This window comes from Musca autumnalis, unplaced genomic scaffold (assembly GCF_047663935.1).
Source record: "Musca autumnalis isolate F117 unplaced genomic scaffold, ASM4766393v1 scaffold_1, whole genome shotgun sequence".
Taxonomy (NCBI): Eukaryota; Metazoa; Arthropoda; class Insecta; order Diptera; family Muscidae; genus Musca; species Musca autumnalis.
This window is the reverse complement of record NW_027411644.1, coordinates 175,039,897-175,060,653: the sequence shown is the minus strand read 5'-3', so window position 1 is coordinate 175,060,653 and position 20,757 is coordinate 175,039,897. Positions and strand designations below refer to the sequence as shown.

The window sequence follows — 20,757 nt, the reverse complement described above, 5'->3', positions numbered from 1 at the left end:
TGTTTTGTGTGGAAAGTTGTGCTGCTTGTGCTAACGCAGCGTTTGTTTAGAGTTTGACAGCAAAACCAATGCTGCTAATTTTGTAAACAGCAATGACTCGTCCATCGGGGATCTAAATGAACGATATAAAAGAATGGGCTGGATACGGATCCGTTCGTTCTTTTCACGGAATCGTTCCTTTGAGCCGGTTCGTTCATGAACGACGCAACTCTAATAATTTCCCACGACGAAAACGTGTGTTTGTATATGAATAATCTTTTATTTATTTGCATGTTTAATGGAAATTTTGTTTTAATTTCATTTTTTTCTCAAACTTATTTCACAAAGGATAATCCTCACAGAAAGTGGAATTTTTAATTTTATTTATTTTAATTTTATTTTTACAATCGAAGAATATTTTAATTGTTTCTACGTTTTTACAAAAAAAGAAAATAATTTAAATAATTATGTTTTCAAAATTTATTATGGGGCGTATAAGTATTCATTCTTAGAAATAGAGGTCATACGCATAGTTGTATAAGAAAGGAAAATTTAAAGATGACATATGGAGATTTTAATCTCTTAGAAATATTAGAATATTGACATTACATTTTTTCCAAAAAGTTTTTTCTCATATTACTTTAAGCCGGCAAAAATTACCTTTAATTTTTTGTCTAATTTATTTTACAAAAGATAATTCTCATAATAATGGAAATTTTGGCTATAAAGTATTTATTTAAAAATTCTATATAATAATGTAAATAAATAGTATTTTATATTATGTTTTATCGACCTTTCAATTATTTATTAGTGTGTATCAGACTTTGTCTTCTTGGGCTATAAGGTCTATTATTGATCAATGAAAAATAAGACTATTTATTCCATCTTTCCATAAATTCCATAAATAGTAGTTGACATAAATTGTTAAAAAAAATTAATAACATTTATTATGGGGCGTATACATGTTTTTAACCATTCATATGTAGCGTATAAGTATTTTCTTCTTTATAGACAGCAGTCATGCGTATGACTGTATAAGAAATGAAAATTGATATTGAAAGAAGATATACATACATATGTATGAAGATTTCAATATATTGAAATGTATTTAAACAAAAATAGTACATTTTGTTATATTAATTTTTTTTTTTTCAATCTGATTTCACATAGGAATTTCTTATATAAATGGAAACTTTAAGGTACGAAATATTTATTTGATAAAAGAAATAAGCAAATATATTTTCGTAATTTTTTATGTTGCGTATTTATTATGGTGCGTATAATAATTCAAATATGCACACATATTTTTGTAATTTATTATGTGGCGTATAAGTGTTATTAAATATTCATATGTTGCGTATAAGTGTTTTTTTTCTAGAGAAAGTAGTCATACGCCTAGCTTCCTAAGATAAAAAAATGACAAAACAAAGAATACATATGCAGAATTTAAACTCCAAGTGCTCAAATTTTCTTCTACGAAAATTTTAAATAAAAAATAATTATAAAGAAAATTTAATTTAAAAAAATTCATAGAACTAAATCCAGCCTCTGGAAACAGTAAACAAAATAATAATTTCTCATTTACATCTCTTAAAACCAGAAACTTCGAAAAACTTGAAGGTTTTTTTTTTTTTTAATACATAGTCAAATTTCATTCCATATTTAATTGCTGCATAGTATCTGTTAAAGTCCATTTTAATTAAATATGAAAACATGGAAAATGATTTTTTTTTCCTGCTCTTTTTGCCTATATGTGTGTCATGTGCTATAAAATCTTTATTTAAAAAAAACTAATTCAAATAAGCACACATATTTTTGTAATTTATTATGTTGCGTATAAGTGTTTTTCTCTACAGACAGTAGTCATACGTCTGGCAAAATAAGAAATAAAAATGTCAATATAAGGAATACATATGCAGATTTTAAAGTCCAAGGGCTCAAATTTTGTTCTACGAAAATTTTACATTAGAAAGATTTATAAAGAAATAATCATTTAAAATATTCATCGAACAAAATCCAGCCTATGGAAATATTATACAAAATGATATTTTCACATTTACATCACTTAAAACCAGAAGCTTCGAAAATCTCGAAGGATTTTTTTTTTTTTCAAATATATTGTCAAATTTCATTCCATATTAAATTGTAATGAACTTCATTTGTATCTGTTAAAGTTCATTTTAATTAACCGCCTGTTCATGTATGTCGCACGGAAATCCGTACGAAAGGAAAGCAGTCACTCGCTTCCGTCTAAAAATGCGTTCATGTATTTCGCAAACTATCGTGCGACTGCCGTAACGTATCCTATCCGAAATACTACTAATTTGAATGTACATTTGTACAACTATGTTCCATAAATGAGAGCCAAATGAGAAATGAAAACAAAATCCACATATACATACAAATATTGGAATATGTGTGATTTGTTTTGTTTGAAAAATAAAATGTGTCGGTATTTTGAATTATTTTATTTTATTGATTTCTTCAAAATAGTCAATGAAACCCCCATTAAAACGTGTCTAAAAAATTTTTATTTTGTTTCAAGATTGTGTTGCATCAATTTGTTTTAAGATTTTCGGTGTTATTCGCGAGTTTATATTCTACTCGGCAGCTACAAAGCAAGTGAGTGATTTTGACATTCTCTTTCTATAAGAGACAGTCCTTTCGAAATACATAAACCCAAATTTAATGGAAAAGTGTACGTTTACGTGTTATTTCGTAGGGCTTGTCGGTCGCATAGTTTTTCGTTTCGAAGGTGTTTACATGAACAGAAAATGATTTTTTCCCACTTCCGAAGCGCAAGAAACCTTTCGGTCGACATACATGAACAGGCTGTAAATATACATACATGAAAAAGGATGTTTTGTCGTTTATTTTTGCTATATATGCGTGTCATTTTAATATAAGTATGTCGTAGAGTTGCTATGCGCGAGTTTAAAAACCCACGCAAACTTTATATCCAATTCCGAATCACAAAAAGCAAAAGCCTACAAAAAAGTCACACCATCCTTAATTGTGTTAAAATTTAATTGACAAAGAATTTGCATATAACATTATTATAAAATTTAAAAGTTTTTCGTGAGTCCCACGCACACATGTATACATTGATTAACTGCAAAGGCGGCTAGTTCATTACAGTCAACCAACCACTGTATCGGTTTTATTAAAAGGCCAAAATTAGTGGTTACACTTTCACTCATATCCTTTAGCAATATGCGAGTGTGTGTTCATACATCCACACATATCTATATAGAATGGAATTCGCGTTGTACACTTCCGCCCATGATAGTAGCTCTTTTTGTTCCCGCCAACCACTGAGGGCGTTAGCCATACGCTTCCATAAACATTGATAGGCACAATACAAAGGACTTTTCATTACATCAACCATATAAAGGCAAAAAGGACCTTGTGTATAGAGCATTGCACTGCACAAATTACGCTTGAATGAATATCACTTTGGTGAAATGTTTGCAAACTCGAACAGGTTAAATGGAAAATTTCCACTCAACGAAAGGGTGTCCGTGGTGACAGGCACAGAAATGCAAATATACATAACACCCATAAACCTTTACTGTTCAAACAAATAAATAACAATATTGTCAGGATTGTCATCAACACCAGAAGAGTATTATCAACATCCATGACTCCTTCACCACCAACCACATCGCCGTGGTAGGTGAAACTGTGATGGCCTTCCAACACATGTAATAGATATGAACATAGATGTTAGTTATCTTTATATCAAAATGAATAAATCTATTATTATAAAATACCTAGCTATGGGCTGTGACTGACATAAATACACGTCATCTCCATCCTCAACACTCGATTTCGACATTTAAATTCCCACCTTTCCATGTTGTACAAAACACTCAAGTACCTTTTTATGTGGATTAAACATTTACCCTTTATGGAGAATAGCAACCAATAAAATAGAGGGAACGAGAGAGTGCAAAATATTTTAATTGAATTACAGTACATGTTTTATATTAATTAAATTTAATCTAATTTAATAAATTAAAGTATGCTTGTCGGCATACTTCCGTTTAATTCAGATATTACAAAAGCAAATACTTTGGGGTTATTATCTTAGGTAAGTGCATACATACATGTGCTGTAATTTAAATATAAATTCTTTAAACTTGGTTAGAAATTTAAAGTCAATTATTAAATATAACCTCAAAAGACGAAAACAATAGAAAATATATAAAAGGAATAATACATTCAATACTGTCACCAACAAATGTGCATATGTATGTCCACACACAATAGGAACAGAACACCTAGTTGTAAAGATATTTATATACTCTGGAGATAACTGGTTTTACTCATTCAAAGAAAATACAAAGTGTCACCTACAATAGAGTTAAATGCAAAAAAAGTTTTATTTTATTTCTATGGTTTAACTTTATTCAATTCAATTTAAAGTTTTCATTTGTTGTTGAGAATCATTTAGTAGTCACACGGACAGACGTTACACAATGCATACATATCTATTAATTTGTAAATGAAATGGGCTTTGTATGTACCTATAAGGGTAGACTAAGTGTATGAATTTGTTAAGGGTATTCTAGGTGGCCTTTGATTTATTTTAATTAGATTAAAATTGATTTTTTGCAAAGTCATAGGAAATTATATTGAGAATTATGAATCTGAGGTATCCCAAAATTACCAATTACAATAAAATTCCAATAACCTTATTTAGATCAATGTAAGGCAGGGCAAGGCCTTGTAAGTGCTTATATGGTGTTATGAGCACTAATAAGGCCTTTTATGAGCTACTAAGTTCTTATTTACGTGCCTTAAGGCCTTGCTTGCTTCTGATAAAAGAATAAAAAAGAAAAGGGCAACCCAGTTCGAAATTTGCTCGGCCTCCTTTATTCTTTTATTTTTATTATGTAAAAAATGAAGCAGAAAAGCAAGGCAACCAGGCAAAGCAGCTTATGTACCCAGGCCTTTAGGCTATATAAGCACTTGTAAAGTCCTATAAGCGATAATAAGTATTAGGTCTTGTAAGCACTTTAAATGTCTTATAGGCACTTTTATGGTCTTATATGTGCTTATAAGAGCTGTTATGTGGTTATGAGCACTTATAAGCATATATAAGAGGTTTTAAGGTCTTATAAGTGTTTATAAAGGCATATAAGTGCTTAGGAGTACCTTAAAGGCTTACTACGCATATACAAGTAAGCACTTGTAAGGCCTTATAAGCACTTTAAATGCTGTATAAGCACTTATAAGTTATTATATGTGCTTCTGCGGCTTCATAAGTGGTTTTATAAGTGTTTATAAGACATTATAAGTGCTCCTAGGACGTTATAAGTGTATATAAGGTTTTATAAGCAACTGTAAATGCAATATTTAAAATTAAATTTAAAATATTTAATTTAAAATTTAAATTATGAAATTAAAAATTTAAAATTTAAAATTAAAAAATAAAAATTAAAAAATAAAAAAAAATTACAAATTGAAACATAAAATTTAATATTTAAAACCAAAAATTTAAAATATTAAATATATATATATTTTAAAATTGAAAATAACAAAATAATAATTTATAATTAAAAGAAAACATTTAGAAATAAAAATTTAAAATTTATAATCTAAAATTTAGAATTTTAAATTAACAGTATAAAATTTAAAATATATAATAAAAAATTAAAATTAAAGTATAATAAATATATATCATAAAATTAAAAATATAAAATTAAAAAAAAATAAATAAAATTTAGAAATAAAAATTTATAACACAAAATTTGAAATCTAAAGTTTAGAATTTTAAATTAATAATATAAAATTTTAAACTAAAAATTTTAAATATATAATTAAAAAGTTAAAAAATAAAAATTAAAATTTAAAATATACATGTATATCAGACAATTAAAAATAAAAAAATTATAATATAAAATTAAAAAAATGAAAAATAAAATATAGAAATAAAAACTTTAAATTTATACATCATATAAAATTTAAAATTTTAAATTTATAATAAAAAATTCTTAATAAAAAATTTAAAAAATAAAAATAAAAACTTAATATTTATTTTTTTAAATTTAAAAAATAAAATATATATTTTACAATTAAAAATAAAAAATAATAATTTAAAATTAAAAAATAAAAATTTTTAATATAAAATTTAAAATCTAAAACTTAGAATTTAAGATTTATAAAATAAAATTTAAAATTAAAGAATAGAAATAAAAATTAAAATCTAATATTTCAAATTTTTAAATTTTAAATATATTTTAAAATTAAAAATAAAAGAATAATAAATTAAAATTTAAAAATAAAAATTTAAAAATAAAATATAAAATCTAACATTTAAATTTAAAAATTTAAGACGGTTGGCGTTTTTTTATTTGGGATGACGACTTCTATTTTGCTTTTCAAATGGGATTAAGCCTGACTATTTTGAAAAGGATATTACAAATTTAACAATATACATAAAAATTTAATATTTAAAATTTTAAATTTACAATTAAAAATTTAAATTATAAACTTAAAAATTTGAAAAAGTGAAAAAAAAATAAAAATTTAAAATTTGAAACAAAAAATTTAATATTTGAAACCTAAAATTTTAAATATAAAATTTACATTTTAAAATTAAAGATAACAAAATAATAATTTAAAATTAAAAAAATAAAATTTAGAATTTTAAATGTATAATATAAAATTTTAAACTAAAAATTTAAAATATAAAATGAAAAAATAAAAATTAAAATATAAAATATTAATTAAATTAAATTTAAAATAAAATAATAATAATCTTAAATTAAAAAAAAATAAAAATAAAATTTAGAAATAAAAATTTAAAATTTATAATACAAAAGTTAAAATCTAAAATTTGAAATCTTACTTTTAAAATCTAAAATTTATAATTTAAAATTTATAATTTAAAATTAAAGAATATAAATAAAAATTAATATTTTATATTTAAAATTTTTAAATTTTAAATATAAAATATATATTTTAAAAATAAAAATAAAACAATAACAATTTAAAATTAAAATTTTATAATAGAAAATTTAAATTTTAAAATTTAAAACCTAAATTTTAAAATGTATAATAAAAATTTAAAATTAAACAATTAAAATTTAAAAAATTAAATTTAAAATTCAAAGTTTAAAACATAAAATTTAAAATCTTCGATGTGATCGCATAGGATCTCCTTGTTGATATTCCAATGTACGACAATATTAAATCCAAACCACAGCTCACACTCTACTATTGGTGGCCAGCAGAGAAAAGAAACATAAACAAAAAGCAACATTAAATCCTGTGCTCGCGTGCATAGGCATTTGTGTTGCTTGCGCTTGCGCAACTTTTGTGGTTACAGTTCGTGTGTAAAACTAATGGTGGTTGTTTTGTGTTCTGCTGCTAATTGAGTAAGCAGCAATGTCTTGGCCGTCATGGCTCTACAGTTTCCACAGACAAGAAACTTAGGCTGCTCAATTGCTCCTTTCCCTCACTAAGAAAACTTGCAAACTTGTGTTTTTGTAGCTGTAGATAGCGGCGTTATGGAATTGTCCGATCGACTCGAAATTTTTGGCAACATATTCATTTCTATACTCCTTTCCTCCTAATATAGAGGAAGTTCTCGAACATTTGTCTAGAAAAGCATGAAACGTGTAAAATTAGCATGTTATTTAACGAACGCAATCTATGTGTGAGACGCTATCTTAATATTCTGCGTTAAGTGTTTCTTTGTAGCATACTTTAGGGCGTCCTTAATGTCCATACTTTTAAAACATCCTTTTCATGAGAAAATATATACAACGCATTTGTTATTCATATTTCTTTTTTCATTGCCCACCCTATTGTAGTGAGTTCAGCTTACATGCATTGCCATGACATTTCTTGACATCTCTGATGTCATTGTCATACAAAACTATACGTATGTAATTTAAGGACTGTTAACACTGTGTCATTATCATCATCATAAATTAGGTGCATTAGTGTGTGTGTGACATTATACATATATATCTAAATCATTAGTTAAAATGGCAATCTCTCCTGGGAATTTCATATTACGACGATGATGCAAAGGAGACAAAGGTCATGTTTATTAATATATTTAAACGGATATCAAGCACTTACCACACAAACAGAAAGGAGATTTAAGTGGCTCATGCCTCTTATTCCACTTTACAAAAGCTCTTTATTCAATTATGTAATATTTAAATAATTCATTTCCTTTGAAACATTTTTCCCTTTAAGCAAAATTAAATATTCTGCACCAAGTTCTTTAATCAGGTTTATTGTGTAAGGTTTATTGTGTAAACTGTATCAAGTTTACTTAATTCTTCTTTCGCCTATTAAAAAGCTTAATTACATTTCATCAGCCAGCCATTTGTTGCTGTTTTTTTAATTAAAAATTAATTTCACCCGGAAGGGGACATTTAAATCATTCAGTTTATGGCTATACTAATTTTGAGAAGCAAGAACATGTCAAGAAAGTGTAAACGAAACAAATCATACCAAACAATGTAATACTTTTAGTTAGATGGGCCTTTAAAAACAGCAATAACAACAATGTTTTACAACTTGCTGCCCCTTTCTAACGTGGAAATACATTGATGTACTGTTATTTGTTCTTCTTTGTTGGCATTTTATTTTCTCTTCACCCTGTTAAAGAGGTCAACTGTAAATGAAAGTGTGGCATTGTGGTATATAGGCTACTAGATTGTGAATCTCTCCCTGCTGCATCAAGAACATCATTCGCGTGCCACAAAAATAGGCCATAGAATACAACACTTCACACACATTCAAAGTATCTTCATCATCTTTTTCTCTTCCCTTCTTGCTTGTAACCCTTTGAACCCATTCGATGACCATCCACACTCACCGACACACAACTTGTTCATATTTTCCTTTATAGATGAGTGAATCTATTAAATCGATTTAAGCTATAATAGCAAAAAGGTGGGAAACATACCGCTTTTTTACGCTATGCAGCAGCAGCGAAGAGTGGTTTTGTGTTTTTGTTATTCCCTCTGCATAATTCTAAACATTCTAAATAAGACCCAGGGCAATGTTAAGTGAAGTGGCTAGGTGAATGAAGATGAGTTGTGGCTAACATACCGCACAAAACAGCTACAGTATCTATCTATATAAATGTGTATGTATATGTTAAAAGTGTGTGTAAGAGTGTGTTTTCGTATTATATGTTTGTCTATGGTCCATGACCACCTACCAACCATTATTTATCTATTGATGCTAATGACGTTGATGATGATGATCATCATCATCGATTGAAGTTTATGGTATTAAGGTGCTATTAGACCTAAATAAATTTGTATAGACACGCGCCTATAAGTGAGCATTCCCACCGTCCCTCTTTATTTTTTGTGTTGCGATTGTGTTCTTTTCCTCTAGGAAATTCTTTGATTTTCCCTTATTTTTTCAAATGGGTTTTAAATAGCCTCCAGCATTAAAAATATGTGTGAGGGTAAGGGAGGAGAAGTGATTACATAATTACAGAAAAAATTAATCAATTGAGAATAAAATGTATTTTTTATAGACTTCGTTGACACATGTACATATATGGGTATCCAGTCGGGATACAGGTGGTTGTATAGCATTTTGAAAGATTGAAATCTACCCTCGGTGTGTGTATTTTCATTCAGCTTCTTTGACATGGATACAAATGTAATTAATATGTGCACAAAATACACGTGTAATGACTCACTGAAAAAAGAAGCCCTTAGGGATTCTCAGTTGGGAAGTATGTTGTCTTCTTCGTTAAGTAGATACCTACATAAACCAAAGTTAGCGATACTAGGCTACTTCCGTTTACATTTATATTTAATTATTATAGATTTTGCATATATTTACTAAGGTAGAGTAACATGGGACAATCTTTATGTAAAATCGGCGCACAGTGGTTCAGAATCGTTTTTTATACCCTCCTCCATAATACGGAAGGTAGAATTAAATTTGTCATTCCGTTTGTAACACATGGAAATATTCATCGGAGACCCTATAAAGTATATATATTCTTGATCAGAGTAGAATTCTAAGACGATATAACCATGCCCGTCTGTTGAAATCAAGATACATCTCGCAATTTTTAAGATAGAGCTTTGTAATTTGGTATAGAAGTTTCTATTGCTCCTAGGATATTTGGTATTGCAAATGGGCTATATCGGTCCACGTTTTTATATAGCCCTCATAGAACGATTTTCGGTATTTTGAAGGTTTTAGCTTTATTATCACACCGAAGTGGCTGAAATTTAGTACATTGTCTTTGTTGGGGATATAAAACATTCCCCCAGAATTTTGTCGGTGCATGTTCACGCCTTCATATAGCCACCATAGAACGGTTCATCCCAATTTTTGGTATTTTAATGGTTGTGGCCTCAATATTCCTCTGAAATGGCTTAAATTTGGTATTTAGTCTTCGTTGGGGGTATAAAACTTTCCCCCAGAAATTTGTCGGTACAGGTCCACGCCTTAATATAGCCCTAATAGAACGGTACCTCCCGATTTTCGCTATTTTGAAGGTTGTGGCCTCAATGTTCCACCGAAATGGCTGAAATTTTGGTATTTACTCGTAGTCTTTATTAGGAGTACAAAACTTTCCCCCAGAAATTTGTCTGTACAGGTCCACGCCTTCATATAGCCCCCATAGAACGGTACCTCCCGATTTACAGTATTTTGAAGGTTGTGGCCTCAATATTCCTTCGAAATGGCTGAAATTTGGTATTTTGTCTTCGTTGGGGGTATAAACCTTCCACCAGAAATTTGTCGGTACAGGTCCACGCCTTGATATAGCTGCCATAGAGCAGTACCTCCCGATTTTCGGTATCTTGAAGGTTATGGCCACAATATTCCACCGAAATGGCTGAAATTTGGTATAGATCAACGCCTTCATATAGTCCCCATAGAACGGTACATTCCAGTTTTCAGTATTTTAAAGGTTGTGGCCTCAATATTCCTTCGAAATGGCTGAAATTTGGCATTTAGTCTTCGTTGGGGGTATAAAACCTTCCACTAGAAATTTGTCTGTACAGGTCCAAGCCATAACATAGCCCCCACAGAACGGTACCTCCCGAATTTCAATATTTTGAAGGTTTTGGCCTCAATATTCCTCCGAAATGGCTTAAATTTGATATTTAGTCTTCGTTAGGGGTATAAAACTTTATCTCAGAAATTTGTCGGTACAGGTCCACGCCTTAATATAGCCCTAATAGAACGGTACCTCCCGATTTTCGGTATTTTGAAGGTTGTGGCCTCAATGTTCCACCGAAATGGCTGAAATTTTGGTATCTAATCTTTATTAGGAGTACAAAACTTTCCCCCAGAAATTTGTCTGTACAGGTCCACGCCTTGGTATAGCCCGCATAGAACGGTACCTCCAGATTTACAGTATTTTGAAGGTTGTGGCCTCAATATTCCTTCGAAATGGCTGAAATTTGGTATTTTGTCTTCGTTGGGGGGTATTCAACTTTCCACTCTAAATTTGTCGGTATAGATCAACGCCTTCATATAGTCCCCATAGAACGGTACATTCCAATTTTCAGTATTTTAAAGGTTGTGGCCTCAATATTCCTTCGAAATGGCTGAAATTTGGCATTTAGTCTTCGTAAGGGGTATAGAACCTTCCACCAGAAATTTGTCGGTACTGGTCCACGCCTTAATATAGCCCCAATAGAACGGTACCTCCCGGTTTTCGGTATTTTGAAGGCTGTGGCCTCAATATTCCTCCGAAATGGCTTAAATTTGGCATTTAGTCTTCGTTTGGGATATTAAACTTTCCTCCAGAAATTTGTCGGTACAGGTCCACGCCTTGATATAGCTCCCATAGAGCGGTACCTCCCGATTTTCGGTGTCTTGAACGTTATGACCACAATATTCCACCGAAATGGCTGAAATTTTGTATTTATTCCTCGTTGGGGTATTCAACTTTCCACTATAAATTTGTCGGTATAGATCCACGCCTTCATATAGCCCCCTATGAACGGTAACTTCCGATTTTCGGTATTTTGCAGGTTTTGGAATTTAGTATTAAGTCTTAATTGGGGGTAAAAAAATTCCCACAAAAAATTTTCGGTACAGGTTCACGCCCCCATAGAACGGTACCTCCCGCGTTTCGGTATTTTGAAGTTCGTGGCCCAACAACCCACCGAAATGGCTGAAATTTGGTATTTAGGCTACGTTGGACGTAAAAACACTGCTCCCTCACCTTCTAACAATTTGACCTAATTTTTTGGTTTTCTTATAGCCTGTTTCACTAAGACGATTCGAATTCAAATACGTTCGAGCTACTACCAAACTTCTGATTTTAGAAAAATATTTGATTCATTTTTGTTTTCAATCAAAGAAAAATATTCTACAACAACTGGAGTTTGGTAGTAATTTCAACGAATTTCAATTCGAACCATTTTAGTGAAACAGGTTATTAGTTTCAATATGTTTACTATCAAATCCCATATAGAATTTAACAATAGGTGACGACAAAACATTGAGGTTTTGGTCATGAAAATCGATTTCTGAACCACAGTGCGGCGTTCGCTTTCTGAACCACAAGTGACAATACTGCCCCATGTTACCCTGTACATTAAAATTTAAAGATTTTTGGAAATTGACAAAATTCAAGAGTGTGCTTCTATTAAATTTATATTTTTGTTAGCCAACTTTTTAGTTTCATTGGTTTCTCCTAGTTTTTTGTAAGGCGTTTAAGGTTTCACTACATTGTTCGTTAGCTTTTATTATTTGAAACGTCCCCTACCTCAGTAATAATATAAAAAACATCATGTTCTCAATTTAATTATTTAATATTTATTTTTACCATTTAATATTTATTTTTCTTTATTGAATTTTGATCTAGTTATATTCTCAATATTTGTTTGTCTAGTGGCAATATATCTACATACACACATACTATATGTTTTCAATGTGTTTTTACAAACATCACTGTGAATAAATATGTAAATCTTTTACAATTCGTTAACAAAATAATCCGCTTACAATCTTCCGTTAAATCCAAACTAAATTGATATTTCAAATCAAATCATAAATTGATGTAAATGTATGTTAGAATCGATAATACTCTCACTTTTCTTGCATGAAAGTGGCAAGTGTATGTATGGTACTAGTCATAAACTAGTGGGATTTTTGCTGGCATTCACTATGGTACAAAATACACGATTTGAGTTCATAGGAATAGAGATTTGATCTTAGGATGTGGCTATATAACGAATAAAATTAATTTCATATTATAAATGCCAAAGGAATCCTCGATATGATAAATATGCTTTGGCGGCATCTGTATTTCATATTTTGGAGAAATTAGGCCCTATAATTTAAAAAAATAGATTTTACTTGTGTCTAAAAGCGAACAATGCAGGGATATTAATCACAGATTAGTAGTCAATCCCACCAGCCAGCGGGTGCTTTCGTACTGGATTGACCCAAAACCAAAAGTGTCTCGACCAGTGGCTGCCAACCTAGCATTATATGCTGCTACAACGATCACAACAGATTAGTAGTAAAGACAGATTCCCGAAGGGGTCTGGTAAAATAAAATCTATCAGGTAATAAATATTCATTTTATTATAACATAATTCAGCTCAAACCAATTATAAATATCTTCAGAACTATTACTACGTCTTCACTAATTTATTATTTAACAAACAATTTAGTTAAAGTCCGTTTAATTATCCGTCCGCTCAACAACAAATCCTTCAAAACCAATGTACGCCTCCACTAATTTATTGTTTGAAAACACAATTTGTTTAATTAAAGTCCGTTTGATTAGAACTACTCTACGTCTCCACTAATTTGAGTCTCAATTAATTATTTCAAAAAAAGAAAATCTTGGATTAAAGTCCGAAGAAAATAACAATATTAAGTTAAAAATATCGAATATGTTGTAGTTCTAAGTGTATTTAGTTCCATTCCCAAGTGGCCATAGCATTTTATCACTTTCATGTGTTTGCTGAAAAGTAGGCAACATATTTCTACTACCGCCCTGCATATTTTTTTCTGGTCCACTTTTAAAAGGGAGGAAATTAAATGCCAATAACATTTTTTTATAGATTTTGTTGTTGTTCCTGTTGTTGTTGTAACCATGGAAATAGTTGAACAGACAAAATAAATAACCTTAGTTGTTAGAAGGCAAGGCTGGCAAAAAATCTACAATGATGAAGGATAGGAAAACCTTAACATTTTATTAAATAATAGAATAATGGGCAAATGAATGAATGATGTCGTCAGGATAAAGGAAGGTATATGATAAGAAACTTTTTATAGACTTAAGATACACTTTAAGGAATATCAAAAGAAATATTATGAGTGACAGGAGAAGTGGAAAATAGATGAAAACGAAATGATAAGGCAATTTTATTTTTATTTATTTACTTTTTTATTTAAGCTTATTGTTGCTTGAAGGTTGTGTGTTGCAGAGAAATGTTAAATTAAACAATATGAAATAGCAAACAGTTTGTAAAATTATGTAAAACTGAGTGTTACTCCATTGTGTATCACTGTGGCGCAGAACGAATTCAAATCCAGGCAAAATCATATTTTAATGCTTTACAAATGTAGCAGCATTTATTTTGGCTAAAGGTCATATAGTATTACGCTGAAGACAGAACCAGTCTACTATCATTGATATGCCACCTCGCGGACGGAAAGTAATTTGATAATGTGAACTTTAATGAAAATATATATGTACTCAATCTTTTACTTAAGCTATATCGCCATCTGTATTTCAAAATTTGCTTTATTATTAGAGCAGATATCGGTACCATATTTTCTTTAGCATACTTTAAGGAGCTGTTATTGTGTGAGCCCATTGTTGTATTAATTGTGTGAGTTGAGAGGAAAGGAAAATTCTCTCTGAGGCTACGATGGCTCTTTTAGCCGATACATAAATCAGAGGTACTGTCTGAAATATTAAAATTGATGGGCATACTTTTAGGAGGAATATATTTAAATCAAATTAAATTTATTAAAAATTACGTGGTGTTGTTTCTCAACATATGAGTGTACAAAAATCTATTTATATTTCAAAATTTACTCCGTACAAAAACTTCGTTTGTCGTCTACGAAAATTTTATTAATAATAATTATAAATTTACATTAATAAAATTTTCGTAGGCGACAAAATAAGTTATTTTACGGCGTAAATGTCTGTGTTTTGTGGGGTAAGTATCAGCTATAACGCCATCTGTTTTTCAAGATTTTTCTTTATTATAAATGAGACTGTCATAGAAATTGAATTTGATTGGAATATATTAAAATTGAATACATTTAAGGCCGTTGTTTCTTATCGACTCAAAATTGACAAGTAAAAAACAATCAGTTGGCTTTGCCGACAACTAAATACTCTGAACCTATGACGGTACAGAAAAACCAACTAAAGATGAAGTGGCTTCCGTCGTGAATTTTCAGGTGTGTCAGGTCATCCATATTTCAAAAGTGTAATTTTTATAAAGACAGTCTGAGAAATTGAAATTGATGGGCATCATTTTAGGGTAAACGTCTATCAAATGTATTGAAATTTAACGATATTTATTCCCAGCAAAATTTGAAGGAAGGGGTTCCATGCGATGACGTGATTTCATGGAATCTTTTGCATTGGTTCAAACGATGTCGTGAAAGATTCGATCTTTCATCAACATTTGAACCCATTCAATCGATCCAATAGAGATGAATTTTGTGTTTTTATTTATACACATTTTTCTAAATGTATAAAATTAATTATTTATAATAGTCTTGATGTTGTCGGAGACTCGAAATCACAACCAACGTTGTTAAAACTCTCGTCGTAAAGATAATGTCATTGCAATGGATTGGTGAAAATGACATGCAAAGCATTGGTGGAAATGACTTGCCAAAGCATTGTTGAAAATGACATGTCAAAGCATTGGTGTTAATGAGATGTTTTGGATCCAAAAAAGAATAGCATCTTTTGGAGTACACGCTCATATAAAATTCATCGATGAAGATGCTAAAAAGATGACATGCCAGATCACTTGCACCCATGATTGAATGGCATCTTTGGCATCGAACATTTTGCTGGGTTCTTAGCGATACAAGTTTAAGGACCTGTTTATGTATGTCGATAAGAAAACGAATGCGGAAGAAAAACTACCAAATTTGAGTGTGTATTTCAAATTTGTTTTTTGTTTTGAAGCAAAAGCAAATGAAATAATATTTCAAAAACTAAAGTTTGGGTGTCTTTCATGCGCACACATTTTCGTTTCGAAATACATAAACTGGGGGTAAGAAAATAAAAGAAAGAAAAAAAAATCTGTTGGGTGTTGTCAAAAACTCAACACTCTCAGCCTTTGACTGATGACAAAACTAAAATAGTAGGAGTGGTGGATTTAAATGTCCTATAATCATAATTTTCTCTCCTCTACAAGTGGTGTCTTAGGACACGCCGTTCGGACTCGGCGATAAACTGTAGGCCCCATATATCATTGAGCTAATATGAATCGGGGTGCACTCACTGATATGAGAGAAGTCTCCCTTGTCCCTTCTGGGATGTTTGTGGAACAAGTATAAATTCCAAAGCGTTACCCGAATACCTCTTAATATGCTCTTAATCAAAAATTACGATATACAATGTTTGGACCAAATCGATTACTCAGAAAACCCAGAGTTTTGGGTCACGTCTACCGAAAAATGTTTGGGCTGTGAGTACTCGTGCAGTATTCTTGGATTTTTCATTTTCAATATCTCTCTGGTTACACTTTTGGCGATGAAAGCCCTTGGTGCGTAGATTAAGAATCCCGAAGAGCTGATCCGCCGTGAGTTGAACTTCCGAGTAATGGCGTGATGAAGTTTCTGCTGAAGACCCTGTAAGCCATCTGAAAGTAGCGTTATATATTTTTTAAGGTTTTTTAGCTTATTTATGAGATGACATGTCTGCAGTCAAATCGAATGAGGATTATTTTCGTAGAGCATATCGACCTTCTAACTCCCTTCCTTCTATGTCCTTTTCGTTCCTTATTTTAAGAACCGTTATAAAAGTATCACAAGATGACGTTTTTCAGCTTCGAAATGTTCTGCAAAAATGTCGCTCAGAAAATGTTAGGTTCGGCTCTCATTGACAATTAATCGATTTTGTCTCATTTTTCGTGTTAGTCAGTGAAAATTCATAAACATTCTGATCCCTGTTCGTGTCTAATTTTTTAGGCACGCGACCATCTCCAGTCTTAATATATATGAGGTCTAAAAACATAATTTCCTTGAGGCTCATTTCTAATCATAACAAAGTGAACTATCTGTTAGAATAAATGAAATCAATATAAATTGATAAAATCCTTTAAAATATTGTCGCATTTTATTTTAATTTATGGAAACCATGAACCTACCAATACATTGATGCTAAATAATGTTTATTCCATTACAAAAATTGCCACCAATGAACCCTTCAAGCATTTACTGTTGTTTTAATTATTGCAATTAATTTTTAAATTTACAATCATAATCTCAAGTGTGCATAAAAAATATACTTCCTCAAAATGATATTTATTTCCTCCAGATACCATTGCATTTTTTAATTGATAATTATTGATTTTTTAATTACATGTTATTAATTTGAAATCTGCATATTAAACTTTAATTTATGTTTTTAATTATTTGTATAATCCATTAATTATTGCTTTTTATTCATTTTACAGAAATCGAAGCCGTTGAAGCATGTAAATGGCTAAGAGCTGCAGGCTTTCCTCAATATGCTCAGATGTATGAAGGTGAGTGCGAAAATAAAATGAAATTTATAGTGTAAATTTAATCTTGTTACTCTAAAGCTTGAGAGGTTTAAAAAAGAAAGAAATAAACTACCATAGCGTCCCTGAGATCCGATTTAAGTGTGGTACATAGTAACTTTTATTACTCTTCAAATCTATCCATGATGAACACAATCTTCGAGTAAAGTGGTCACTGTTTTGGTGTCTGTGCATCTTTAAACTTAACCTTTCTTTTAGTATCCTCAAATGTTCGATTTGTAATACAAGTCATCCACCATAATTCCCACAATATATTTTTTGGTCTTCATGTACCCTTCCCTCTTCCATTTTATTACATCCTCCCCTCCCTTTGCAAAAAAAATGTAAACAATTTTAAAGATAAACAACGGGCCATCTGAGATTTATTGGAACTTGTTGGCTATACACACACCTTGGGGAAATTAAATGATTTATAAACTGCAACAAAATTTATATCATTTCATTTCAATTTTGATTTCATTTTGATTGTCAAGCCTCCAACTGATTTTATAAATGTTTTCATTTTTGGTTGTTTTCTTGAGAAAAAAAAAATACCTTTACAACCCGGGCAGGCATTTGGAATATGTATGTGAACGCTGCTGTAGATCTTTATTGTATTGTACTTTAATACGTTTTTGGAAGGTGGTCTCCTTGGTGATGTAGACTCGAATTTTTTGGTTATTTGTCGACAAACCACAAATGGCATATGCCACCAAAGGGCCAAGACACAAACGCACGCACGCACTTTGTGTTTAATTGATGGTCAACTTTTATTGGAAACAGTTGAATGACAGAGTGATGGCTTGATATTAACTTGCCAGTACAAGACAAGGAGAAAAAACCTAAGATTTTTTGTTGATCTACCAACAACCGCCGCCTAGCATCAGGTAATGTCATAAAAGACCAACTTATGACTTTTGCAATATTTGACACAGATGCAGAGCCGGCGGACAATTGACTCTTTTGAAGACAGCTGCCGGACTTTCACTTTCAGTCATCTAAATCATTTTTTGTTTGAATGATGATTCTGTAGAGGTTAAAGAGTAATTTTCCAGTACACTTCAGGTGCTGTTAAAGCAAAAAAAAAAATATGTTGGAATTTTTGGTATTCCACATAAAATTTACATGCCATAAAATTGACATGCAATAATTAAACTCCAATTTATTACATTATTTAAACAATAAATATTATTTTATTTTGTATGTAGCTAATATGAAAGCCATGAGTAACATTCACATTCAAACTATTTCATTCCTATAGCTAGGTGTTAATTATACACTTACCTTTTCTTTTTCTCTATACCACTTTTCCAGTTATTTCCATTTTTGCCTTTCCTTAACTTTTACAGTGTAGGAAGAAAATATCTGATTTTTAAGATTTCATACGTCAACAATGATTATTGATTTTGGCACTTGAGACATTTCAATCTGTGGCAAATTTTTGGAAAAAGTCACGGTCTAATTTACGTAGTTGTGTCGTCTATACAGGTCATGGCAGACCGTTTGGAATTAAATTCTGATGAAATTCAAGGAAATTAATGTAATTGTTGTTATATTATTTACATAGAAATATAAATTAAGTTGTTGTTTTGTGGTATAAGACATAGATATTATATAGCCATTTGTATATTATTAAATATGACGTACTGCTTTTGTAGTTTCTCAAAAATATTTCAAACATTCCTTATGCATATAATTTATTCAAAGAGAGAAGGAGACATCCGAATTATGTTGCTAATGAAACCCTCATAAATATGGCCAACATTTAGTTGAGGAATATAAACAGGGCTGAATGTTGCCTAAACTATATTTTCATAATTCCAATTTCCAGTCTAATTTCAAATATTTCAACCAAGCATCAGTGATCAATCAGGGAGTTACTGATCGCTTAACTCTGTTATATATTGATATACATAGGTTTTTAGAACTGAACATTGCATCTTGAATTTTTTCAATAAGGTCAACCAAACTGGTTCGAAAGTGGCACAAAACGCCATCTATATTTGAATTTTAGCATTTTTTGTTCCAAAGGCTGAACTTGATTTTTTCACGGTCACGATTGCTTCGAAATTACGAGATAATAAATTAATTCTAAAAGTTCACCTTTGACAGCCACCAAAATTAGAAATAGATATTTGATTTTATATGCGCGCCATCAATACTTCAAATTTAGAATTATTTTTGTTTCGGAGGCTGAATTTGAATTTTTATCGGAAAAGTCACGATTAGACCGAAAGTGCGAGATAGGGCTGGAATTCTAAAAGTTTGTCTTCGACTGAGACAAAAATTGCAAATTTGAAGCATTGTGGCGTTTTTTTTTTATTGGGATAGCGTTTGCAATTTTGTTTTTTCAAAATAGTCTGGCTTAATCCCATTGTTGTTGTTTTAATATTTTAAAACAACTATTTTATTAGTGGAAAAGATTTGGCATTGCTCGCCAAGGGGTAAGACAGGGAATACTATAGTTTCGATCCACGCCACTGGATCTCACCAGTTCCCTTGTTTCTTGTTTGTGGATATTCTCCACCGAAGTTATTTTTCAATAACTTCTTCAACAAGAAACTTTTTATACCCAAACATCAAACGTCAGCTCGAAGTATAAAGGTAAGCAAAGAAAAAAGTCCAATGAGAAGTTTTTCCTTGGCAACCTCATACAACTTCGACGAAAGTGTCTGCGAAAACAATTCAAACCTCTTCCACTTGTATGTGTCGTCGAGTTTCGACAAATGCACACACCAAAATTTGGTTGGTCTGCTTTACAGCAAAAACAACACACGTCGTGCCAGTGTCTTCAATTTGAAGCATTGTGGCGTTTTTTTTTTTATTGGGATAGCGTTTGCAATTTTGTTTTTTCAAAATAGTCTGGCTTAATCCCATTGTTGTTGTTTTAATATTTTAAAACAACTATTTTATTAGTGGAAAAGATTTGGCATTGCTCGCCAAGGGGTAAGGCAGGGAATACTATAGTTTCGATCCACGCCACTGGATCTCACCAGTTCCCTTGTTTCTTGTTTGTGGATATTCTCCACCGAAGTTATTTTTCAATAACTTCTTC

The 20,757-nt window shown here is 30.8% G+C and overlaps 1 protein-coding gene across 1 annotated transcript in view; it reads left to right on the top strand.

Moving 5' to 3' along the window:
- Positions 1-20,757, top strand: part of cv-c (RhoGTPase activating protein) — a 60,270-nt gene that overhangs the window by 12,467 nt on the left and 27,046 nt on the right. Inside the window, exon 2 of the mRNA XM_073959054.1 lies at positions 17,616-17,687. Coding sequence (XP_073815155.1) covers positions 17,616-17,687 — 72 coding nt within the window. The remainder of the gene's footprint in view (positions 1-17,615; positions 17,688-20,757) is intronic.